Consider the following 25266-nt stretch of genomic DNA (forward strand, 5'->3'; position numbering starts at 1 on the left):
GTTTCTCATTTTCTAGCTTTAGGAACCAGGTGAGTGGGCTGGCATTCACTGAGGAAGTATGGGCCTGGGAACAAGATTTTTGTGAGAAGAGGATTGGTTCCCTGTTGGGAACTGTACGGGAAGGGCCTGCTGGGGTGAGGAACACTGTGTGGTCATGGAACTGTTGGGAGGTCAGTTTGCTTAGAATCTGTTTTTTACTCCATAGGATTGGAAAATAACTTTAAAATGTGTAATTAACACAGAGAAGTACAGTGTTAATGTATGTCTGCTCTTTTATTAAGTTCTTACTCCACTGCTTCTACTAGCAGTGGCCCTAAAGAGGTAACTATAGTTGGGAGTCCCTAGTGAAGGACCTTTACCCTGAAGAGTCGGTTGTGATTCAAGGCTGTTCCAGTATTTTCTAAGCAGTGTTCACACAGGAGCTACCTGGTGCCCTGTGCTGTGCATGGTTGGATGATAAATAAAAGTATGCAGACAGTGCCAGCTCCGCCCTTGGGGATCCAGCTCAGGTGGAGGAGGATTCAGGGTAGCAGCACCCAGGTGGGAGGGGGGTGCTGTGTGGGCCCATGACAAGGCCCAGGAATCTGCTCTTCATTCTCAGTAGTGACTAAGGGCATCAGGTTAAACAAATAAGTTTGATGGGTTAAAAATAGTTTTTTTGCTTTCTGATTTATAAAGTAATGCACAAATATAAAATATTTTTTAGAATATAGAAAAGAATCAAAAGGCAAAGAAGCCCAGAGTTTTCTGATTCTGGAAAAGAACAGAGCCCACTTGTCTGTGACGCCTGATCCTCTGCTGGTGTATCGGTGTGAGCACGTGGCATGGCGCTGGGTCTCCTGGAAGCAGCGTTGGGGGGCCTGCCTGTTAGTCCTGTGCTCAGGCTGTCACTGTCCACAGTTTTTCACTATTGCAAAATAATATATCAGGTGGTATTCTTGCACTTAAATATTTGGTTATTTCCTTAGGAAAGATTCTTAGAGATGAAATTACTGGATCCAAAGACCATTTTCAAGGTTCTTGTTTGCCCTTAAGAAAGATGTGTTAGTCAGCAGGCTTCTTTGCCGTCAGCCGTGTCAAACCTGGGAATTCTCTTAAATTGCTGATTTGGAAAGAAAGACAGCAGTACCTCTATGTTTACATTCTTAGGGTATTTGTGAAATTGACCCTCTCGTCCATGTTTGATCATTTGTATTTTTTCTTCTGTGAATTACTTCCCCCACCCCACACCGAGTTTTTTCTTTTGGGGTGTTTGTCAGTAATGATTTTTAGGAGCTCTTTTTCATAGTAAGGATGTTAATTCTGTGTTAACCTAAGATTTTAAAAAATAAAATGGAAAAGCATGCAGCCTTATTTTGCAGACATATGGATATTTCCTTTTTCATTCCCTCTCCTAGTTTACCTAAGGCAGTGAAAAGGAGGATCAACGCATTGAAACAGCTTCAGGTGAAATGCGCTCATATAGAAGCCAAGTTCTATGAGGAAGTGCATGACTTGGAAAGAAAGTACGCGGCACTCTACCAGCCGCTCTTTGACAAGGTAGGGAGCCCTGCTAACAACTCCCCAGTGTGTGTCCGGTCTTCAGCACCTGGGTTTACCCGATGAATCTGTGTTACTCTTTAAGTCCTAAGTCTTAGAATCTATAAAGTCCTAAAGGCACCACTTTTCATGCTCTTTTCATAGACAGTGTTTACAAACTGATCCTCATAGCTCTGAGGAAGTCTGTTTTTTTTTAGAGAAGGGAATTCATTACTGGTGACATCGAGCCAACAGACGCAGAGTCAGAGTGGCACAGCGAGAATGAAGAGGAGGATAAATTGGCTGTAAGTTTTTTTTAATGAGTACAACTTGTGTTCTGTTTTAATAGTCTTGGAAATAAACATCTTTTGATGGGTTTTAATCATCAGTAAGACTTAACAGAGAAGAGAGCTCCTAATGGGTGCTACTGCAGGCCTAGGCTAGGTGTTTAGATTTCTGTGTGACATGAGTGCCAAGCAGAGGCTGGACTGGCATTGTGGCCTCAGTGCCATCAGGACCGTGAACAGATGCAGTCTCCTTCCTCGGCAGTCTCTGCATGGCAGTGTCATGAGAGGCGGGGTCAGACGAACTGAGATTAAAACATGCAGAGTGCAAGGGGTAGACAAGGGAAAGCAAGGAGCCACTGGGGGGCAGGCACCTGCGTTGGGGGGTTCCCTAGGAGGTTCTGCTGGAACACCCGTGTCGGCGTGCGCAGGACCCAGCAACGACCAGAAAGGAGCCACTGTGTACCTGGCCATGTTAGTCTGGCGGGTCTCGGGTCCTTCCGGTGGCGTGTCCTGTTCGCCACCTGCTTACAGCCTCTTTCTGGTGATGGGTCCTGTGCCAGTGCCACTGGAAGTCCCAGCGTGCTGGGAGGCTAACTTTGTCGGCTGGGTTTATGTTTGGGAGACAAGTAGCTTTTATCCTAGTATTAACTTTTAGGGATTTTTTTGAAGTGTATGTTAGTTTTGGTAGCTGTGTCTGTTTTTGATGTTTTAAAAATATGTGGAACCTAGCCTAGTTGAAGCTGTGGCTATGGATCAGTATAATTGCGAATCAGTCAGTTCTGTTGCTCAAGGAAAATCTGCCTCTGTTAATTTAAAAGGCCTGTCATGGTAATCTCCTCAAAAGAATCCGTGTGACAGAGCAGTACCGCTTTCCCGTGGCTCCATTTAGTGTTGTGCTTAAATTCCTCAGCCTACCTTCTGCCTGGGGCCATGATGTCAGAAAAGGCCCCCTTCACATGGCCTTCTTGGTCACTAAGAAGGATGTCGTGTGGAGCTGCCCCTGGACAGGAAGCCTTTTGCAAATTGACACAGTTGTATCATGGAGTATAATTATATACATATAAGCATCTGCACTGAATGCCATTAGCGTTTTGTGCCTCAGAAACGTTTGAAATTGTGACGTGCACAGTAGTCTTGGAGGTGCAGATTCAAAGGACAAAGGTTTTTGATAGAAGTTTCTGTAATCATATTCTGCATTAAGCCATTGAATTAATTGTAAATATGTTGCTTTGTGATAAGTGTTCTATTTTGCATCTTCTTTAGGGGGACGTGAAAAATAAAGTAGTCATAGCAGAAAAAGAAGCAGCAGCCGCAGGAGAGCCAAGCCCCAGAGGAATTCCAGAGTTCTGGTTCACCATCTTCAGAAATGTAGATATGCTAAGTGAATTGGTCCAGGTAAGCAGTTGTCTGCCTTGTGGAAAGATTTGAGTCCTAAAGCCATTCATCTGTGAATGACTTAACTGGCATTTAGCAGTTGCTCTTTGTGGGTGGAAAAGCCCTTCCTGTGGCCAGTGGCTCAGATGAGTGCCTTTGGCCTCTCTGGTAGGGTGTGTTCCTGCCGAGGTTCAAGACCTGTTGCAGTTTTGTTGGGCGGGTCTTGGCTCTGAACCTGAGCCGCAACTCACAGGCCATTCACCTCCTGTCAGGTCTGGTGCCTCACCCTCAGAAAGCCTGTTAACAGATTCAGACCCGTCTCCACCTCACTGTGCTGTGAACATGTGGGAGGATGTGAGGACGAGAGCCTCGAGGTGCAGGGTTGACGTGCACGATGATGTGTGCGCCTGTGTGTGCTCTCGCACCGGCATACGCCCAGACTCCGATAGACGTTCGACTTTTGATGCTGGCCTGTGGAGCTCTCTTGCTGGTTGTGTAATACTTAACGAGTTGCTAATATATTCTACTCATTTCCCTTGAAAAAGTCTCTATTTAAAAAGAAAATTGAATAGCAGTCTGATTTTTTTTTGGCCAGGCTTTCTATAATGAAATGGTGAACCAGTGAAAAGCTCCATACAGCAAGAAGTCCTGCCCAGGGTCTCATTGACTTCTTGTCTGGGACGTCTTTGCTCAGAAGTCTACAGAGACAGCCTCTGTGTCCGGCCTTCTCACAGCCACTTGTTTCGGGCGAGTGGCTTGCTGCAGTTTGCATGACCTGTCACAGATACGTTTATGGCGCTTTTCAGAGACTTGGCTCATCGCTGCCTCTGCCAACCTACTTTTTGAATGCTTATCTGTCTGCCGGAACTTAGTAAGGGGGGAAGGCAGCATCTTTTACTCCTTCTAAAAAGGGTCTCCTAAAGTCAGGACTTAGAAAAGTTGCTGCCTGCCTTCCTGTTCATATGAAGAGGAATGTCTTTTTAAAAGTGGGCTACCACTCAGAAACTCAGTGGGAAGGTGGACTAATAGATGCTAAGAGCCAGATTCTCACCCTCCTGTATGTTGGCATCGCCCGGGGAAAGTTTAAAGTGCAATAGCAAGATCAGGGCCACCCTCGCCCTGAATCAGTGAGAGTCTGAGGGGTGTGTAGGCGCACTCACATTATCTCAGTGTGCCCCTGCAGCTGAAACCCCCATGCCAGCAGAGCAGACGGAGAGACTCATAACTAGCTGTTCTGAAACCAGTTCTGATTCCGTAGGTGTGGGCGGGGCTGAGAACCTGCGTTTCGGGTGTGCCCCCAGGTGCCAGTGCTGCCAGGCCTGAGCACACTGAGTGGTGGCAGGGTTAGAGTGTGGGCTTTGGGTTCTGGTTAGGTGGCCTGACTGGGTGACCTGGTTCCTCGTGTTGCCTGGCCAGCTAATTAGTAACCCAGAGATGGCCGTTGCTGTTTGGAACCTAATTGCAGGTATGGTAACAGGTTATGTTTTGGTCAGATGTTAGTCCTGAAGATATGCTTTACTCTAGTCCTTGGGTTCTCTCTTGGGGATGGCCAAAGTAGATTGCTGCAAGTAGTTTGAAAAAGTTCGGGTAGCAGCTTTAGGCCTCAGTCCCTGATATGCTTCCAATGTTGTGCCTTTGGATTTTAAGAGTCTGTAGCTTAGGGCATTGCGTTATGCTCTGAGCCAAAGAAAGTTCCTCGTCCTCCGGGTACATGGCTGCTTAAGGAAATAACATAGTGGTTATTTCATGAGTTTTGGGAAAATAACAGTGGGTACTGCTAGTTGGAGTAGGATGAGTTTGACGATCTCAGTGCCACATACTTGGAAAAAGTGCTGGTGATGACATTTTGTCTTGGCAGTGTAGAGCAGGGCGTATGCACCAAGTCAGTGACGTGCACAGTCTTAGAGCCAGGTGTTTTCTGGTTCTAGAATTTAAGGTTTGGCATCTCAACACTGCTGAGGACTTTAAAACCTGTTTGGGGGTTACCTTTGTCTAGAGACTCGGCTAGGTTCCTTTGTTGTCACTGGGGTTTGTTTCATTTTATAATGTCAAATGAATTTAAAACTGGGAAGCTGATAGTTATCAGACTGAATTCTTAGAACTTAATGGAATGTCAAGAAACCCTAAGGTTCAGTCCCCAGACTTGAAAGGTAAAATGAAGTGCCTGTCATGAGTATGTGGCCCCTAGGTTGCTCTGTTTTCTCACTGAGATTTCTTGAAATGACAGGCATTGGTGGCTTTCAAGTTTGAAAAAACAGTCACTTAATCAAGCGTATGGCTGTTGTTGAAAGCCTGCAGGTTAGGCTGCAGACGCATCTTTGTGAGCTCTCCCTACTTGGGGGTGTTGTCACATACCGTCAGGGAAATTGGCCTTCAAGGTCAGTAGGCCAGTAGCTGATCTAGGCCTTTCTCTGGCTGTCACTTCACAGATGCTGAGGACCAGCAGTCTTAGTTGATGGCTCTTCTGATCCCTGTGTACAGTGGCAGCTGGTGGTGGTGTGAAAGCAGCGGGCTCTCGCCTCTGGCGTGGGAGGCACTGCCCCCTCTCGCCTGGCATTGATGGCTCTGCCAGTGCTCCCTGCCAGAGAAAGACGGCACCTCACTCCTGCCACCTTAACCCTGGTAGGCAGCGAGCACATTTGGGTGGCTTCCGGGGAGTTTCCTACTTGACAAGGACAGAATTCCAATGGCTAATCATCCAGCGTCTTGGAGTATAAGCAGCAGGGACTCGGTGAGGCAGGTATGTTGTGTTTACAAAGCCCACTAGCAATTTCTTTTTTTCTCTGTGATTAGGAATATGATGAGCCAATCTTGAAACACCTGCAGGATATTAAAGTGAAATTCTCAGACCCTGGACAGCCCATGGTGAGTACTGATTGTGCTCCTGGTTGGCATCAGAAAAGGGTCAGACCATTGAGGGTTTGGAACCAGGGCGAGGAATCCAAGCCTGGCCACTCACCTCTGGGTAGGCTTGAGTGAGGTGTTTGCCTACAATTAGAACACATCTCACATTGCCTTTTGGGGCCTTGCCCAGCAGTGTGAGAGTCAGACAGGATTGGACTCCTGGGTCTCGTGCCCACTGTGGCCTGCTGTGCTTTCCGACCTGGTTTATTTTCCTCTGTCAGATGGGGTACTGTCCTTTTCCTAAGTGTTTCCCAGGTGTATGAGGATCTATAGAACAGAACAGGTTTAAAAGGATGGTAGGTACATACTAAAGTATGAGAGCAGTTTAACAGAAACCCAAGATAGTAATGAAAGAACCTACTAGGTTTTTCCTTAAAAACTGCAGATAAATAAAGCTGAAAAATGTCTCCCCACTCTGTCAAACACATCTTTCCAAAATACCTGATACAGTGTTGTCATTTCAGTGTCAGTGGGGCGGTCCTGCCTGCCAGGTAGTAAGAGGGGTTTGTCCTAAGCCAGGCCTGCCTTTTCTTTAAAGAAATGTGGGGATGGTAGCCAACACCTGCCTGGGTTGGGGGCTCAAGGGGCACTGCTCGTGACCTGTTAATCTGGCTGTGGCTAACGGGCTCCATTCCAGTGCTACATCACTTCCAAGGGCACGTGACTGACTGACCAGTGGCTCTCAGTTTCAGGTCTTGGAAACAAAGTGCCTGGGGGGCCATGGGTTAGGAATCTAAGGGAGGGGGTCCGCATAGCGGACTGTCTGGGGTCTAGGATCAGTCTCTGCTCCCCTCCATATCACAGGGCACCAGCCCCAGGTAGTGGATGAGGGCTAGTGTGAGTGGGGTTTCTCTCCACCCTGCTCCTGCTGTCGCTTCTCCTTCTCCTGTCTGCTCCACTCTAGGAGGTGACACTCAGCTGTCCCTGCGCAGGTTGGGGTGTGGTCACAAGCTGATCGGTGCCTGCTTGCAGGCTGGGGCTGTTCCAGTAGCCAAGGGGCCCCCCATGCTGTCCTTCATACTGTAGCAATATCAGTCCCTTCCTCTTGGTGCCCTCTTCCCCAGAAGGGCTCCTCGCCTGTGCGTCCCCTCGAGGCCCCTGCTGGATCTGTGGAGCTCTCGCTGTGGCGGGCATAGAGGTGTGGAGGTGCTTGCGTGCAGTTTTAAGATTGTGTGCACATTTTCCCCTCATACTTCTTTCTCACCTGTCACTAATCCAGACTCAATTCACTAATTTTGTCCCTTTGTATCCGTTCTTTTTTTCCTTCCTTTGTTCTTGCTGGGCAGCAGTTTGATGGTTTCCTTGTCTGTCTGCTTCCCCTGCCCATCTGTCCTGTTTGCCTCCGTCTCCTACAGTGCTTCCTAGAAAAGACAGAGCCCTGGTTGTAGTAGGCCAGGAGTCGGTCAGTCTTCCTTCTTCCTGACTTGCTCCGTCGTAAACCTCATACACACAGACTGCAGAAAACTGAGAAAGTACAGAGAAGTGCAAAGAACACTACACAGACCTCTACCTTCTAGAAGTAACTCTTAGTAGCTTAGTAAATCCCCCTAGTCGTTGTCCTTTTTAAAATTAGGAAATACCGAAGACATTAAAGTCACAACGAAAAGGAGACAAACCACCTAGCTTCAGAATGAAGCAAGGCCAATGTGCTTGGCCCTCCCCCACGCCCCCCATGCCTCTTTCTTCTGCCCAGGTCAGCAGGCACACACCTTAACAAGGTGGGATTACAGTGTATGCTCAAGACACCGCTCTGCTGGGCAGAAGGGAGCGAGCTTTGCATCTGTTGGCTGTGAAACGAACACAGGCACACCTCACTTTGCAGAGACCTCGTTTTTGCAGAGTGAAGGTTTAAGGCAACTCTGGGCTGAGGGAGTCTTTCAGCAACATTTTTCAGCAACATCTGCTTATTCCCTGTCTCTCTGTCACATTTTGGTAATTGCAGTATTTCAACTTCTTCGTTATTATTGTATTTGTTATGATGGTGCATGAGCAGTGATTGCAACTGGCTGAAAGCTCAGAAGACGGTTAGCACTTTCTAGAACTAAGATACTTCTTCATTAAGGCATGCACATCATTTTTTAGACACAGTGCTGCTGCACACTTAACAGCCCACAGGGTGGTGTGAATGCCACGTGTACACACACTGGGAAGCAAGACACCCCTGGCTCGTGTCATGGTGGCATAGGCCTTGCTGGGTGGCCAGGATCTGAGCCTGCACCGTCTCAAGGCGCACCTGGATCCAGCGCTCCCTGGACGCCCCTTCACCCCCCCATTCTGAGCTGTGGCGTTTATTCTCAGCATACAGAAGAGCCCAAGTTTCTCATGATTTTATCCTCAGTTCAGATTCCTTTCTGTAGAATTACTAAGTCAAAGGAGATGGCTTATAAGGAACAAAGGTTTATAATACTGGTAGTATTTTTTAACACTTTTTTTAATAATAATAACCTTTTTTCTATATCTTCTTCTCTTTTTCTATTTTGAAATAATTTCAAGCTTAGAGCAGAGCTGCAGCCACAGCACAAGAATCCCCACGTGTCATTTATCCAGATTCGAGTTGTCCGTTTGGACACATAGGTGGTGTTGGGTGGGGACCACCTCAAGGCTTCTCAGCATGAATATTGCCAAAGATATCAGCTCTGTGCTTGCTTTGCTGTCCAGAAAAGACACCTAATGTGGCTTTTTACACTTGATGATGGGTGCAGTTGGCCTTTGTCTGGTGCTTCTGGCTGACTTGGCCATGGGGAGCTTGTGGGGATGGGGCTCCTCATCCTTGGGGCCTTTTCTGTGGGCTGCCGAACACTTTCTTAATTGATCCCCAGTTGTGTTGGGTCATCTTGACCAAACAGGCCTAAGGGAAGGAAAAAAAAACCAGGAAAATATGAAGAAAGGAAATGGCGTGCTTGGTTTAGAGAAAGGGTAGGGAAAGGAAATGGGAAAGGAGAAAATACATAATCCTCTCTACAAAAGTCAGGCATAATGAAGGACCAACATGTAAGAGTGGCATGAGCCCAGCCCAGCCCCCAGGGTGGCCTGCCCATCCTGTGGTCACAGCCTAAGCAGCTGTGGAGCAGTGGCCGTCTCCCCACTGACTGCCCCCTTGCCTTCCCTCTGTGGGGTGGGAGAACCATGGTGTGGGCTTCCCTGGGTGCTCCAGCCCCTGCAGCGCCTTCCCCTCCCGACTTCGCCAGACCAGTGATTGGTACATGTCGACCACCCTTCCTCCCTGGCCCCACTGCCCTTGGGAAGGGGGTTGCAGAGACCTGGCCAGATCCTGCCCCCATCCCTTCTGGAAACTGCCTGACTGTCCCCTGACCCTCTGACCCCCTTTGTACTTCCAAGCTCTCATGGCCCTCTTCCTTCACCCCTTCTTTGCAGAGCTCTTTTCTCACTTCCCCTTGTGGAAGCAGTCTGTCTTTAGTCCTTTTATTTTTTTCCAGTTGCTGGTTTTACCATTATAGTAAAAATGGAAATAGTTGACATTTAGCAAGCATTGCCTATAAAACCATCCTCAAGTCAGTCCCTGGAGAGAGAGATGTCTGTTATTTCCGTTTTATAGATGAGGAAACAAAAGCAGAGAGGCATTGAGTAACTTTCCCAAAACCACACAGCACTTACAGCAGAAGGTGGGATTTGACCCAGACTCTCTGAACCCAGAGCCGGTCTTACAGACTGTCTATAATTCACTTAACCAACATTGTCTTTTTTCCTTTATAAATGGGGCTGAGATGACTGTCTTTGCACATATTGATATATTCATCCAGGTATTTTCCTCAAATAGCACAAACACCTCAAAAATAGAATGACAGAGAAGTTTCTTGAATTAACTTTTTGGTATTGCCAGGTTGTCCTTCATAAAGCTACTTCAGTGTATGGGTTCTCCTAGTTTCCATGACACCTGCCAGTACTACACATTATTTTTTGTGAGTTTGGGTAGAAAGGGGTTATTCTGTGTTAATTTTTCATTTCATTATATTTTATTATTTGTGAGCCTGAACACCTTTTACTTTTTGGCCATTTGATCTTATTTGGGACATTACTTTGCACTCACCCTCTGTCCATTTTCCCCTTGAGCGTGTCTCTCCACAGGTAGAGCACTTTGTGAATGAAGGGTGGGTTTGCCCCTGGGGGCTTGAGGGGACCAGTAGTACTTCCTCTTTCGACCCCCAACCCCCGCGCCAGGGTCTTGCCTGGCAAAGAAAGCAGTGTTGTGTCTGAGTCCAGAGAAGAAGGAGAGAGGGGTGGGCTACTGCTGCGCAGCTTCTCCTGGCAGACCCTTCAGCCCCTGCCTGCCTCAGGGAGGGGGTGGCAGAGAGGTGGAGGGTCCCCAGGAGAGCCCAGCCTCCACTGGAGAGGCGGCTTTGGAGGGCGAGCGCCCCAGTCGGGGCTGAGCCACCGCAGGTCTCCCCACCCCTTGTCTGTGCTTGAACTTGGTGCTGCTGTTCCTACGGTCCAGTGTTTCTTGAGCGGCAGCAGCCAGTGGGCTTGTCAGTACTGGTTTGCCTGCGTCACGCTTGGAGAAGAGCTGGCCCCTAGTAGGCACCGTGGTTCATAGACTCTGTTGCTAGTTATTTGTAGATTTTAAGTGGTACTCACCCTGGGTTTTGTTTTTAGTCTTTTGTTTTAGAGTTTCACTTTGAACCCAACGACTACTTTACCAATTCAGTGTTGACAAAAACATACAAGATGAAGTCAGAACCAGATAAGACCGACCCCTTTTCCTTCGAAGGTCCTGAAATAGTTGACTGTGACGGGTAAGGAAATGCCATTTCAACTTCTTTTTCTGAAACAAAAGCAGGAGATGATTTGAAACTTGACAAGTAACGTAGTAATTAGGAATAAAATAAGTCTTTAGTGTGCTTAAAAGTCCCCTAGACAAAGATTTAAATTACAGAGTCTTTGTTTTGGGGGATCCGATGGCCACTACAGGGAGATGCATCACATGTCGTGTGTGCCAGCGTTCCGGCTGGTGGCCCGATTTCCTCATTTATTGGAGGATTGGGTTCTCTGGTCACCTTAAATGGAGCTGTGCTCATTGAGTTGATAAATTTCCTCCCAGCAAGTAACTTGCTGAGTGAAGGAATGACTTGAGCAGGACGGTGGGTCAGAGGCTTACTTTGGAGATTGGTGGGGTGGTTTAAAGTTGGATCAAGCACCTTGGTGATTTCAGTGTCTAGCTCACCAAGGAGAGAATGGTTCAGAGTTCATTCCTCTTGGCTTATTTGAGACAGTTTGGGAAATAGTTTTATCCTTGAATTGCAACACTAATCCTTGTTCACTGGACCCAAGTATGTATCCTTAGGACTCTCTCCATGTGAGTAACTTAGAGCTTATTAATACCCTGCTGGGCTCATGGCCAGGGTACTGAAGGAAGATCGTCCCCGGGCCAGGTGGCCATGGTGAGAGGTGGCCTGGCTTTCCAGGTGTGTTCCCCAGCAGACGTTATTCAGATGCTGGAGGTGTACCTGGTGGTCCAGAGTGACCCAAAGAGTTAAAAAGCGACCCCGCCAAGGGGACAACCCCGCTCTGCGTGCCTGGGATTGGCCTCTTCGTACTGGCCACCAGTGCTGGCAGTGGCCACTTATTTCCTTCCTCCAACTTGTCCCACTCACTTAGTTGCCTTGAGAATTTGGGTGCATGAGTGGGAGGCTTCAACTTCAAGGGCACTCTAGGTTCTGTGCAGGGCAGCAGGTGGCATATTCTGGGCACCTCTGTCCAGCCTTGGTCACCGAAGACGCTGCAGAGTCCTTGCAGGAAGTGGGGCGAGGAGCTATCACAGGCACAGGGTCTGAGACTTGAGACAGTGTCCCACCCAGGACAGCGCAGGCCCTGCCCCTTCTCCTAACTGCCTTCAGGAGAACATCAGGGGTGCTTGCAGAGCTGGCTTGCAGGTGGATTTTCTTCAGTTCCCCAGATTACACGTAGAGCTGTGGTTTGTGGTCGGTTTTCTCCTGGAGTGTGTATCGTAATGGTGGCCTTGTCCTCTAGGTGCACCGTTGACTGGAAGAAGGGGAAGAACGTTACAGTCAAAACAATCAAGAAAAAGCAGAAACATAAGGGCCGAGGCACTGTGCGAACAATCACCAAACAAGTCCCCAATGACTCGTTTTTCAACTTCTTCAGTCCGCTGAAAGGTGAGTGAGCTGCGTGTGGACACTGATCGGGGACGAGGATAGAGTAAGTCTGAACCTCAGAGTCCAGTCCTGGCCTTCAGCCAGCGAGGCCCATGGGGGCGGTGCCCCCGTGGCGCGGGTGCAGGCCACAGGGGTTGCTCTGAGAGCTGCAGGGGTCCCTCTGGCTCTTGGCGCCCCACCCCCCCATGCCCCTGGCTGCACCCTGGCCACACTCGCACAGCTTTAGTTGTTTGCCTGCCCTGCTCTTTCTCATAAATCCAGTTTTATTTTGTTTTCTGTGTGACTTAATGGAGCACATGACTTTGGGAATTCATATATTGTGAGAAACACAAGCAGTTGGATGGCCATTTTCGAAAGACTTAGGGAAGAGTCACAGCTTGGAAGCTTTGAACTAGTAAAAAGCTGAGCCGCTACTTTTGAGATTAAATTATTTGATGTCTTAATATACTTTCCTAATCCTGAGAGAATGTGAAGGCCAGACCAGTTGCAGTGTTAAAATACAGATATGAGGAAAAGCACTTTCTCTTTATTGTCTGTGAACAAAAGCAATCTGAAATAAGGAAACATTGGTGAATGTTGGGGTTGTCCATCCCACAGGGGCTCCGCTCTTGGGTCAGAGCCCATTTTCCAGCCCAGCACCCTCACTTAGCAAGCTACCCTGCATGGCTCTGTCTGTTACTTATCACAGTGCCTGTTTCTGCAATTCATCTTTGAACCTAGAAGATTCAGATGTGTATTGGTTTGGGTGATAAGAACAGCCATACACTTAGTTTTTAAATTTCTTTTTTGGGGACAGTCCCTTTGGGAAGTGTCATCTGAGCATATTGGAGGCCGCCTGTATGGATCACCATGAAGCAGAGAGGCTTTTGATTCCTAAGGGGCTTTGTTGGAAGATGTCTTAAAAGTGGGCTTTAAATAATGAATAAAATTAAAATAGAATTCAGTGGACTCAGGAGAAAAATGTACCAGAGGTTATTAAATTTTACACTGATAAAAATGAGTAAATTTTATGGTATGTAATAAAGTACACCTTAGTAAAGATGTTCTCAAAGTAATCACATAAACAGTATTGAGTGATAAGCTCTGTGAAAACGAATAGAGGGTGACAGGGAGGGGTGGTCAAGAAAAACATCAAAACTGGTGAGATGGGTTCAGAAACAAAGGAAACAAAAGATGGCAAGGCCAGGGCCCTTGCTGTCCTCAAATCCACAGAGCAGTCCCAGCATTGGGGGGAGTCCTTGGGCTGGTTCCTGACCCCTAGGCCAAAGTTCCCCAACCTGAATCTTCAGTAGCCTATGGGGTGCTTAACATGTGATGCTTGGGACCCCTTCCCGGCGGGTGTATTTACCCATCCGGGTCTCCACAGGGAGTGGTGGGCTGTCTCATGGGGATAGCGCTGCAGGAAGGAGATGGGGAGGCAGGGAGCAGAGGGCAGAGTGAACATGCAATTCCTGGTGGAAGTTGGGGCTTCGCACACATTTCTCAAATCGGGAACTTGCATTATCTGCTCACTGAGTGGCACTAGGCCTTGTTGAGCATGGGTTAAGTCCCTTTTTTCCTTTTGTGCTTAGTAGTGTTGGGCTCTAGTTCAGCACCAAAGTCATGTGGCCGCGTGTGTGTTGAAACCGAATCTGAGCACCAGCTCTTAGTGCGGGACTGTGACACCCTGCAGGAGACAGCAGCAGCACCAGCGTCCTGCCTGCCAGGAATTTTCCATTTGGCTAGAAGAACCTTTCAGCGCTTTATTCTGTCCCTTCTTTCCAAACACGTGTGCATTAACGCAGCTGAGGTGCAGTGTCCCGGTAACATTAAGGACTTCTGAGGCATAAAGACTTGACTCTTTCTCTAGTGGGCCATCACGTGTAGTTTTGCAGGACATGGGTTAAAGCTACACTAGAAGTGTGGCTGCGCTGAGTGGTCACAGCGGCCACTTGACATTCCTCCCCACCTGTCCTCACTTCACCTTCTGTAAAGTGCTTTTCTGAAAGTTGGGGTTCTCAAGCTGGGTCTGTGAGCAAGCTCAGCTCGTGAGGAGCTGGGGGAGAGGGGCACAGAGGGGCTGGCCTCAGCACGGTGGTGCACGGCAGGGGGCTGTCCCTGGGGGCACAGGGCTCAGGGGATTTCCCGTGAAAACCCCACTGAAATGTCTCTTTCATCTGCCAGCTGAACTTTATATGTGGGCTTTACAGACGTTGTGGTAGTCAGTGTAATTGGCTGTGTTTTGTCTTTTTTCTAGCCTCTGGGGACGGAGAATCACTGGTAAGATCTGTGTCTCATTGAGCTTCCTATGTTGCTGTTAAGTCTTCATTTCCCAAGTAGTTGCCACCTGCTTTTCAGCCCATTCCCACTCCCTGAAAACGCGGGGTGACATTGTACCTGTTGCCTAGTGAGGGAACGAAGCACCTCTTCCGTGTGTGGCTTTCGTCCTGCTGCTCTGCATGCATGGGACTCTGGGGCCCCATGGGCCGGCTCCTTCCTGCCTTCCCTACGCCTTCGGTCCCCTTAATGCCGCTCACCCAAGGGAGTGGCTGTCACCCAGCAGTGCCAGCATTCGGTGCTCTTAAGTCACCGGAAGTGAGGGGCAAGGTGTGGGTGGAAGAATGTGATCTGTGTTCCATTGAACTGAGCTGACATTTAAGTTTTCCCTCAGGATGAAGATTCTGAGTTCACATTAGCCTCTGACTTTGAAATTGGACACTTCTTTCGCGAGCGGATAGTCCCGCGGGCTGTGCTCTACTTCACCGGGGAGGCCATAGAGGATGACGACAATGTATGTGGCTTGGGGAGAGCTGCACCCGGGAGCTCGCCTCTGGTGGCACAGAGTGGTGGCTTGGGACACCCAAGCCTAGATGTGTATTAGGTCATCAGCCAGCTTCCTGGTGTTGGGGGCACATAGATTAGGAGAGGAGGGTCCAGAACCGGGGGACATGGGCCTCTGAGGCCATCCCAGGGCAGAGTGCTGGTCACCTGCACGAGCCCCATCCAGTGGCTTGAATGGTGTCCTCTAAAGACCCGGAGCTCACTGTCCAGCTGAAGGCCTGTAAGTTCCAGGTGACTTTGAAGTCTGAGGAAATCTCATTCATGTTTCTACACAGAGCTGACTCATGTTAGGCTGCTGGCTGTCAGTCCCAGAGATGTTATGCCCAGGCTCCAGAAAAGCAGCGGGGTTGTGTAGACGATGCTCTCTCTGCTTGAAGGAGACTGACCCTTCCACAGTCAGAACATGGGGGCACAGCCCCTGAGCACAGCCTAGCCAGGCATCCCCTGACTGCTCAGCTTGAGACAGTTCCCACCATAACCAAGCCATGAGTCATCCTGACTTGTGGAAATGCACTTGCTCTCTAGCCTGTTACTGGAGGTACATCTAGGTGATGCTTACTCCCTTGCTGTTAGAACTCTTAGTTTTCCCACATGCTTCTAGGTTTCTTTTCTCAGGAGGCCTCTGGGGCTTCAGATGGGCAGCAGGATCCAGCAGGTTGGGGTTGCTTAGCGTCCTGGGCAGCAAAGGCCTGCTTCTCACAACCTCTCTCCATTGTGCGGAAGGTCCCTGATCAGTAGGGGACCAGCCCAGTGTGAGCTATGCAGTCTGAGACCAGCTAACTCGTAAAAGGTGGCTTGTCCATCTCTGGGCTGGGCGGTGGCTATGGGCTGTGAGACTATACACATGCAACTCCGAGTAGTGTTGGTCACTTAAGCACATGAGTAGTCACTAAGACTGAAGTTGTAGGAAATGCTGGTTATACAACAACTTGCAGAGCAGCAATGTCCAGGAGGACTTTCTGTGGTGAGGGAACTGCCTCTGCTGCTCCCTCCAGTGTGGTAGGATGGATCTCATGTGACACCAGCAGACTGTTGGCAACTGAGGAACTGAATGTTTAGTTTTACTTAATTTAGCCAAAAAAGATGTAGTGGTTGTACACATTAGAAAGTGCATGTCTGCTGTTCCAGCGATACACCCATCATGTAAGAGCTCGAATGTGCAGCCTGTGCATACTTACTTAACTTATTTACAGTCCGTGCAGTGTCGGCGCTCCTGGTGTGTGTGAGTGACACGTGTACTCATCACACCTTCTGTGCAGTGCTGCCCCTGAGCAGGCTCAGAGGTCCAGGGGGACCCTGCTCAGACTGTAGTCCTCATCTGTGAAATGGGTGAATGATAGCAATTCCAGGGACTTGTCAAGCTCTCCGGATAGTGCCTATTGGAAAAATGGCTCAGCAAGTGTTGGAGTAAAGATGAATTTAGCGAGGTGAGGTGCAGAAGAGACCGTGCACAAACCCTGCACCTTATCATGGGGCCAGGTGCATGGGGGAGTCTGGTCAGCTCACACACACTCACGGTCACTATGCTCATCTTGCAGACTGCACACCTCCACTTTGGAACCACCATTCTACATGAGATCGAGATGCTTTTGAAGCAGGACCCCATGTGCCCCTGTAGAGCTCCCCTAAAAGACAGGTTTAGAGTGTAATGATGTACTTGGGTCCTCAGAAAATCTGCTTTTGAGGCTAGTTCCGATCTGACCTAAAATGCTGTGAGAACCTTGTTGGCTGCAAGACACCATAAAGTCTTGCCCATTAGAGGCCTGTGGGTGCTTGGGAGGAAGTGACCCGAGATACAGTCAGATCTCTTTGCGGCTGTGGCTCAGTGCCAGAGGGCCTGCAGGCTGGACCTTGGGTTGGAGATGGGATGGGCCACGCTGGTGTCTGGCTCTTCAGAGTTCCATTTGAGTTTGTCTAGGGAACGTGTGGGAGCCCCCAAAAAAGAAACACATTTTTCAGAAAAAGCCACTGCACCTTCATGTGCCTTCTGTCGTGCAGCCCATACTGATAAGGCTCATTTGATTCGATTTTGGTGTTATTTTGATGTTTGCAGCTTGACTCAGAGTCTGACCAGTGGCGTTTGGCAGGGAGAATTCATGCAGGCCAGCCAGCTTTCTCCCACATGCACTTTAGTTCTCACTTAATTTAAAGATTAAACACCAAGGTCTTCTTTCTAGTATGTGAATATTTCTCCATGTGTGGGATATAAAATGATACCACAACTCCTCTGTGTACCAAAATTGTGCTGCTGGTTCGCTTGTATCAGCCAGTTTTCCGGTTGGACCCAGTGCACACCCGAGCTGCCCATCTCCTGTCTGCACCCCTCACCATCCTTAGTCCTTGTTTTGAGTGGTTTTTAGATACCTGGCTTCCTGTTCCACAGTGAGGCTCATGAGGAAGTGGCCTGCAGCACTGGTGCCCAGGGATGCGCAGTGGCAGGCACTGCCCATTGCTCAGACCAAGCCCAGCTTCCTGCTACCCTTAGGCCTGCCAAGCAGGGCAGCTGATGGGCACTATGTTGGGGTCAGATTGCCATGTTGGTTTCAAAACCTAAAATGATGTTTCCTTTTATTTTCAGTTTGAAGAAGGTGAGGAAGGAGAAGAAGAGGTATGGCTCTGCTCTTATGAAGCCTCCCCGTTCCTGAGGCTATGCTGGGCGCTTGGCTGCAGTGGGTGGTGGGTGGACCCCCAACCATGTCACAGCCCTATTTTGTGCAGTTGCCATAATAGTGCTGGCTTAGGAAATGCATCTTAGAAAATAATCATGTGACAAACAGTCTGCTTTTTCAGCAGCATGTTGATTTCAGGCTTATTTGTAAGAAAAAGTTACGCGGAAATAATTCTAAGTGCCCAGAGGGAGTGAATTAGTCAGCTACAGATAGCAGAGGTGGCTTTCCTTCTAGAGCGGAGTGTTGCTTTAATTTGTCCATGGCTGGTGGGCGCGCATTGAAGTTGTGCCTGTTCACGGGTGGTTCTCTCTCCTGCTTGACACAGGACTTAGAAGGCGACGAGGAGGGGGAAGATGAGGAGGATGCTGAAAGTAACCCCAAGGTGAGTGAGTTTGGCGCTCGCCGCGCCTGCGTGCACTCTGTGATGGACATTTCCTTGGAGGCAGTGGGGTTAGGAATCTGTGTTGGTTGTCCTCTAATAAGGAAACTTAAGAGTGTATCAGAAAAGTGTCTGAACAAGGAGCTACTCGTCCCATGCCACAGGACTCCACATAAAAATGCAGCAAGATGGGCCCCACCTCCTTCTCTGGCTGTCTTACTTACATAAACTTGGTCAGTAGAGCAGCTTTATTTTCCAGATCTTTAATATTTTTAAGATAATGATTCCAATGACAACATGAATGAAATTTTTTTTTTTTTTTTAGATAATTATTTTTTATTGAAGGGTAGTTGACACACAGTATTACATTACATTAGTTTCAGGTGTACAACACAGTGATTCAACATTTATATACATGATAATTCTAAGTACCAGCTATCACCATACCAAGTTGTTACAATATTTTGACTATATTCCTTATGCTATACATTACATCCCGGTTGCTTATTTATTTTACAATTGGAAGTGTGTACTTTTTCTTGGAATGAAATTTTTTTTGGTGTTTTGTGCTTATTTTTGGAAAATGTGCAAAGGACCTAACAGCACACCTCTGAGTACTTTGCACCTTTTCCAAAAAACATACTCATACTTTGTTTCAATGGATAACATAATGGAATTAGGCAACTTTTACAGCTGTATTTGGGCTGATAATGGCCAGAAGATATGTCTAGATAGCGCAGATAATTTAAAGGAGAAAACTTTGGTTTAGAAAGGCCTGAGAAAAATTAGTGGGGCAATCCCCTTAATTTCACCTGTAAGTCTAGATTTTTACTTAAGGAGTGAGATTAGCTTAAATCAAGGCACGTTGCTATTTGACATATAATTTAAGTACAGAACTGCTTTAATGTGGTCCTAAGGCTGTAATAAGAAATCACTCGTGTTTGCCAGCATGCAGTTTATGGCTCTCCTGCATCTTAGAGTTACTGTAAGTACATCACAGGCTGTCCGAACACTGATGTTACCTGGCGTGTCGCAGCACATCTTTCTGTTGGCCTAGACTCCACTTGTTTGTTTTCCCCGTCTTTGCTGGAAGTGGAATGTGCACTGAGTTGTCACTGTGGTGACCTGGTTCTGTGATCAGTCTGTCAACACCAAATGTTTCTCTGAAAGCTTGCTCACAGCAGTTGCTCCATCTGGGGAAGGATGGGAGATGGGTTTAAAACTTTTAAGGTGTGCCGTGTAAATACTGCTCTGGGAATCAGCTCAGAGAAGTGCTCATCTTTCCAAAACCAGCCTGCCCATCACAGGATGACTGTGTTGAAAGCACGCCTTGCTCAGCTCCGTGAGTGCCTATTGGTAGCAGACCTGAGTGGTGCTGATGCTTAGTCTGCTGTGCCTGGGTCCCCAGTCTGTGTCTGGCTGTCCTCCTGCCCTTGGGGGTTGCTGACACACAAATTCGTGGTCTGGGTTCTGGAGCAGAGACGGGGCAGTTTGCAGGGCCCACTTGGAAACTCAGCATACCATCTGTATCGGGGTCGCCTGTCCCCTTGCAGTGGGCACATCATCCCCCTCATGTCGTTTCCTGCTGCTGTCTGTTGTCTTCCTCCAGCCTCCTGTCTCCTCCCATGTCTGTTTGCCAGAAGAGCATTCTCACCAAATGACACAAATAGCTTGACAGAAAGTAGAGTTGTCAGTATTGACCCTTCCTGAAGCCCTCACCCTGTTGCCTTGGTTTGAGAGTGGATGAGAAATGACCAAGAGCACGTGGGTTGAAGGTGTGAGGTGCCAGGGCTGCCCTCAGGGGTTGTGGGGCATTTCTGTTCCTTCACATGAACCTGTGCAAAAGGAATTATCACATCAGAGTCTATAAGCAGAGGAGAACCCGAAGGAAAGACTGGGTGTTACAGGCACACATCTGGTGTGTGGAGGTTGATACTCTGCAGACCTCTTTGTACCATGAGAAACTGGCTGTATCCTCCTGTATAATTTTGTGCATTTCATTTTCTTCCACGCTGACCATTCCTTTCAATTTTTTCCCCATTTAGGTGTAATTTTTGTCTAGTCATTCATACATCCTAGGTAAGGTGGAATCCCATTCATCCCTAACTTCCAAACTTCTGACCTGTTCTTTGTAATAATGCCTTGTGGTGCCTTTGCGAGTGAAGAGATTGGTCTGTGCTAGGCTGGTCGGGCATTTCTGAAGAGCAGTGTTCTTGTGCAGGTGTCTGTTGTGTGTTTATTTGTAAAGCCAACCATCAGAAACTGCATTTGACCTCCTGCATGCCGAGCCTAGTGTTTCTTGTTGACCAAGTAACAAAGATGTATCTGGTGTGATGTTTTTATTGATGGGAGTACCCTCCTGGAAGAGGACAGGATGAGAGGGCCCTGGGAGGTCAGCAGCCCGCTGCATGGCCCACTTAAGCCAGTGGACAAGCAGTCCTCACAGAGACCGTGCCACACAGTCCACTGTGCTGAGGTCAGCCACTCGCCGCGGCAGGAGAATCCACCCACTGTGATCTTCCTTGATGTGTCTGTTGTTTGTGCTTTTTAAATTCAGCTGTGGTGCAGGCCAGTAGGTCATAAAGGGAGAACTGAGCTTGTGGCATGCCAGAATCTTTTATCTCAGAGCCACTTGTGTCAGCTTGTGTCCATGTTTAGGAGGTGCTGCCGCAGGGGGCTGGAGAGCTCTGGGTGAAGGGCGGCCAGCCGTGGGTTACAGGGGCTACCTGTCCCGACCTGAGGGCCACCATGCTGTGCCATTCAGAAGGCTCTGCTCTGTGGGATACTTTTCTGGGCATGGGGGCGGGAGATCCCAGAGAACCAGGAATAAGTAGGAAGCGGCAGGGCCACCTCGTGTTGTGTTGTGTTGCAGTCAGGTTCTAACAGCAGAGCCCCTCGGGCCAAGGCTCTGTTGTACTGCCACAGACTGGTGGCCACAGTGGCCACATGCCTTGGCCTCGCCCTGCGTGGCCTTCCCAGCTCACTTGTGAGCTTGTTTCCACAGAAAGCTGTTGGGTTGGGTGGGCAGACTTGGCTAAAGGAAACATTTTAATTAGGTGAAATGGACATATAACTTTGACCTTGTGTATTTTAAAGGGTCAGGTCTGATCCTTTACTGCATATTTAAAAGTATATCTAATTGTTTTTAATTCCCCCATCTTCATGTGTAAAGAGCTTATCATCAGCCAGGCTTAGTCCTCCCAAATCCCCACTCGTCCCCACCTGGCCAGGCAGTTTGCAGCCTCCCTAAGTGGTTCGGCCTGCATCTGGGGGTGAGGGCCTCTCTGCTGGTGGGACCACAGCAGCGCTGTCACTCCTGAGCAGCACTGACAGCATCTCCCTGATGCTGTCATTGTTGGCAGGGCCATGCTGCTCGAGGCGGGAGTCTGTTCCCTCTGTGGCCAGGGGGGCTCTTGGGCCCCAGGGCCCTGGCCGTGTGAAGCTGTGTGCTTGGTGGCTTGTCTTCACCCCTTGTCACAGTAGTTGTCACTGCTTAAAACTCTTCCAAATGGTCCCGTGACTGGTGAGCTTTTGGCTATTTGCCTTTGAAACACTACCTCCTCTCCTTTGGGACCAGTAGCATGGAGTGACTGAGCTGCCATTCATCTTTGTGACACAAAGCCGAGGACCATCAGGTTCAGTCGCAGCTCTGTTGAGGCCTGTGTCACATTGGTGAGTCTGTGGTGGAGTTCACATCAGAGCTCCCGGGCTCTGTGTTAGCTAGGTGCCTCCCACTGCTGCACCCCCCCCCACCCCCGCGCCTGCTGCTTGGCTCTCCTGCCCCGCCTCTAGCTCTGAGGTCCCCTCCCAGCTTCGGCTCGGTGTGTTTAGGGCTCACAGGTGTCAGCGCCCAGGGTACTGGTTTTGCTTTAGCCAAATGGATGGATAACACATCCTCCTGCTTTAAAAGCATAGGTGACAGTGCTCAGGCAGCCTGTTGTAAGTTGCATGGTGCTCTACAGGAGGTAGTATTAGGTACCGTGATTTATAGACACATATGCAAAGTTGGAGGTGAAGACTGTACACCTGCTCCACTTCTAGGCTTCCTTCATCTTCTCTGACCCACTTCCTTTTTGCAAATACAATTATGGAAACACTTTCTCCCTGTCCACAAAGGCTGCACCTCACTTTCCTGCCCAGAGCACCCCTGCACTTCCCCAGTGAGCCTTGTGTGGGCATCTGATTCCCTTGGGCCCTTGTCTGGGCTGCCTTCAGGACTACCCTTGAAGTCACACAGTACAATTTTGATCTTTCTTGGCTAGGATTTCTAACCAGGCTTCCCTCGTTTTGGTGCCTGACCCTTTTGGCAGTGTTTCAGATGAGTGTGATAGGCAGATACTGGGGCAGGCCCCCTCCCAGAGTGGTGCACCGTTGGCCCACTGCTGGGTGGTGCTGGGTGGATAGCTGGGGCCAGACCTGGAGGGTCCATAGCACTTAACAAACTAAGAGCTTAGACCAGGGTCCAAAATGATGATTGGGTTTTATGTATCCTATACATACAGTTTTTTCATCCCTTAAATGTGGTTTCCTGAAGAATGAATCAAAACCCCAGCTTAGATCATAGAAGCTATCAGTTGTTACCCCAGATGTTTTTTGAACCATGTAGGGCCAGTTTTCTTAGACTCCATAGACATGCCAGATCATATTCAGAGTAATTTGTAATCTTAGCAGCCAAAAAAATCACAGGTTACTGACAGTAAATATACTTGCTCAGAAGTGTTAATGAAACTGTTCCCAGCTTTTCAGTCTGTTGTTGGCCTCCACACAAGATCCATGGTGGTATGAGATAAATTGTCAGATTACAGAAAGGAAGTCTCCTCTGTGGGGGAAATGGTCTCTCCCTGACACCTTTTCTGGAAAGACAATTCCTGTTTGGGCCAACTGCTGGGTGGGTTGGGCTGCTATGCAGCTCTGGGCGATGGCCTCTCACGTAGGGTCTGTGGCACACCCGCTCAGCTACCCTCCTGTGAGCATTCGGGTGCAGCAGGCCATTGACATTCTGGGGGCACCCGTCTGAGGGTTGCACTTCCCCGTGGGCAGAATGTGGCTCACCCTGAGCTTTGGGATGTGGGCTCCCCTACATGTATTTAAGCTTTGCAACCCCAGACCCTCCTACTGAATCCACTGTGAATCAGAACATATTACAAGTGTGTCTTTAGGCAAAAAGGCAGCCCAACTGAGACACTTCCTGGGAGGTGGGCTTACTGTTTGTTACTATTTTAAAAGTATGTTTGCAGTAACCGTTTCTCCAGTAAGAGTGAGTGAAATTACTGTCTCGTTTTTTGTTGTTGGTTGATAGAATTGATGGTTCTCTACAAGTCTTGTCTTCTCTTGACAGAAGGAGCCCAGCCAGCCCTCGGAGTGCAAACAGCAGTAGGAAGCCAGCGCGCCCTGCGTGTGGCCGCCCCGTAGGCAGCTGCAGCATCACCGTATTGACAGTGCTCACATCTAACTTGTTTTAAGTGCATGATTTCACTTTAACTTTTTCTTTATCCTGATTATTTTGCTTAACCTGTACAGTGGCGACATCAATGCATTTCAGAAGTAGGACATTTGAGTCCAGTACCCTCCACAGCCTTGGACTCGGCTCTGTGGACTTCTGTAGGCCCCGCCTCCAGGAGGGCCCCGCAGGCCACATTAGGGTAGGGGCTGGAAGGCAACGCCAAGGAAAGGCGGCTAGGGATGTGGTTCCAGGGCATCTGGAAGCAGTTCCTCCGCCGTGGTGGGGCTGGGTTGTTTAATTTGAAGAAAGCCTGCACCCTCATTTCCAGCCGCAGGGTCTGCTGACAGGCACCATCTTGGAAGAGCTGGGTGGGCCCGGGGTCCCGTGTCCTTAGCAGCTCCTCTGGTTTTGTTCCCCTCAGGTTCAGGGTAGCGCCTTACACCAGCCCTGGGGCAAGAGCTTTTGTAAAAGGTTCAGCCTCATTTTTATTTATTCTTTCATGCTTTTGAGGGCTTGGGGCTTCCTGCCCCTTGTCCTCGGGGTTTCTGAGACCATGATTGTGACTACAGGCCTGGAGACTCGGGCAGGAAAAGGTGGAGCCACGTACAGGGAAACCGCGCCTTCCCGCTGCCCACTGCTGGGGGCAGGGGCTCGTCCTTGTGACGCGCAGGCCACGCTTAGCTTCGGAGGGCGGAGCTGCAGGCAGCACCAGATTTGCCGGCCTTCTGTGATGAGGGGCTAGGCTGGCTGGGAAGAGCCACATGCCCTTCAGTGTGTAAGCGTCAAGTCTTGCTTTCTCTAGGTGGCTCCCCATTTCTTGGCCCCACGTTCATCTTAAAAGCCCTGGGTTCAGAGCGAGCTGTTTTTGGCTGGCGTGTGGGGTTTCCAAGTGTGTGGCAGCCAGGGGCGCTGTCCCTGTGCTGGGGCCAGGCCTGCAGAGTGCTCAGCCTTATGATGCATTTGTAACTGAATACGGTGTTTCAATTTGTACAGAATAGTTAGAATATTCTATTAAAGTTGTGAAACTAATCCAGTGCCGTGCAGTGTCTTTGTGGGGGGCACAGGGCCTGCTCCTCTCCCTGTGGCTCACAGGTGTGGCTGCCCACCCTCTTGGGCTGTTTCTGTGGGTCCAGGGACAGGCAGGTCCAGCACTTCAGGCTTCTGGTTTTCCTTTTTGTTTTTGAAGCTTGTGAAGCCACTTTTAGGAGGAGGCTACTTTAGGTTGCCTATGAGGCCTGCAAGCCCACCTCACATTCAAGTGGTTTTGGGGTCCCAGGGTGGGCCATTTGCCCCTGCCCCCAGACAAGAGTCACTTCTCAGGGGTTTGTTTAACTGTGCCTTTTAGGTCCAGAAGGTTCCAGGAAGGAAACATACTGTGTAGTGGCCATGTTTGGTCTGCTTTCTCACTGCTGCTTGTCCAGTGGTGCCTCTGTCCTTCCTGAGAAGGAGGCTCCTTCCAGGAGCACCTGCCTGGTCATGGGAGGCCAGCCTACAGGGGAGAAGCAGGCCATCCTCAGGAAGCCCAGGAGCCCATGGCCAGTCCACCTGTTGCCTGCCTGTGGGTTTGGCAGGAAGGGCCAGGCAAGGCTTAGGGACAAGTCTTTAGTGATTGAGACAGCTATGCAGCCAGCATATTCCCTGTTCCTGAGGGGCCCGAGTGAGTAGGTGCTGAGACTCCCCCACCAGTGCTGCCTGTGGGCGCAGCTCCCCAGGGTGGGCACAGCTCCTCGAGGCAGGTGCA

General features: G+C 49.2%; 1 protein-coding gene and 1 non-coding gene across 6 annotated transcripts in view; both read left to right on the forward strand.

Annotated features, from left to right (window-relative positions):
• Window positions 1-24554, forward strand: part of NAP1L4 (nucleosome assembly protein 1 like 4) — a 49916-nt gene extending 25362 nt beyond the window's left edge. For 4 of the 5 annotated variants that reach the window (XM_036875941.2, XM_036875943.2, XM_057506724.1 and 1 more), the window contains exons 6-16: window positions 1398-1539; window positions 1737-1823; window positions 3069-3200; window positions 5973-6044; window positions 10695-10834; window positions 12069-12214; window positions 14451-14473; window positions 14865-14984; window positions 17613-17642; window positions 18029-18085; window positions 23421-24554. In XM_036875941.2, coding sequence (XP_036731836.2) covers window positions 1398-1539; window positions 1737-1823; window positions 3069-3200; window positions 5973-6044; window positions 10695-10834; window positions 12069-12214; window positions 14451-14473; window positions 14865-14984; window positions 17613-17642; window positions 18029-18085; window positions 23421-23459 — 988 coding nt within the window. In that variant the 3' untranslated portion in view covers window positions 23460-24554. Of the gene's footprint in view, window positions 1-1397; window positions 1540-1736; window positions 1824-3068; window positions 3201-5972; window positions 6045-10694; window positions 10835-12068; window positions 12215-14450; window positions 14474-14864; window positions 14985-17612; window positions 17643-18028; window positions 18086-20127; window positions 20162-23420 lie in introns of all 5 variants that reach the window. The other variant, XM_036875945.2, reaches the window with a different exon arrangement.
• On the forward strand, window positions 6668-6790 carry LOC118907418 (small nucleolar RNA SNORA54). The gene has a single exon (XR_005022799.1). It is a non-coding gene; the product is annotated as a small nucleolar RNA SNORA54 (small nucleolar RNA).
• Window positions 24555-25266: the final 712 nt, after the last annotated feature.

Source organism: Manis pentadactyla, chromosome 9 (genome assembly GCF_030020395.1).
Source record: "Manis pentadactyla isolate mManPen7 chromosome 9, mManPen7.hap1, whole genome shotgun sequence".
NCBI lineage: Eukaryota > Metazoa > Chordata > Mammalia > Pholidota > Manidae > Manis > Manis pentadactyla.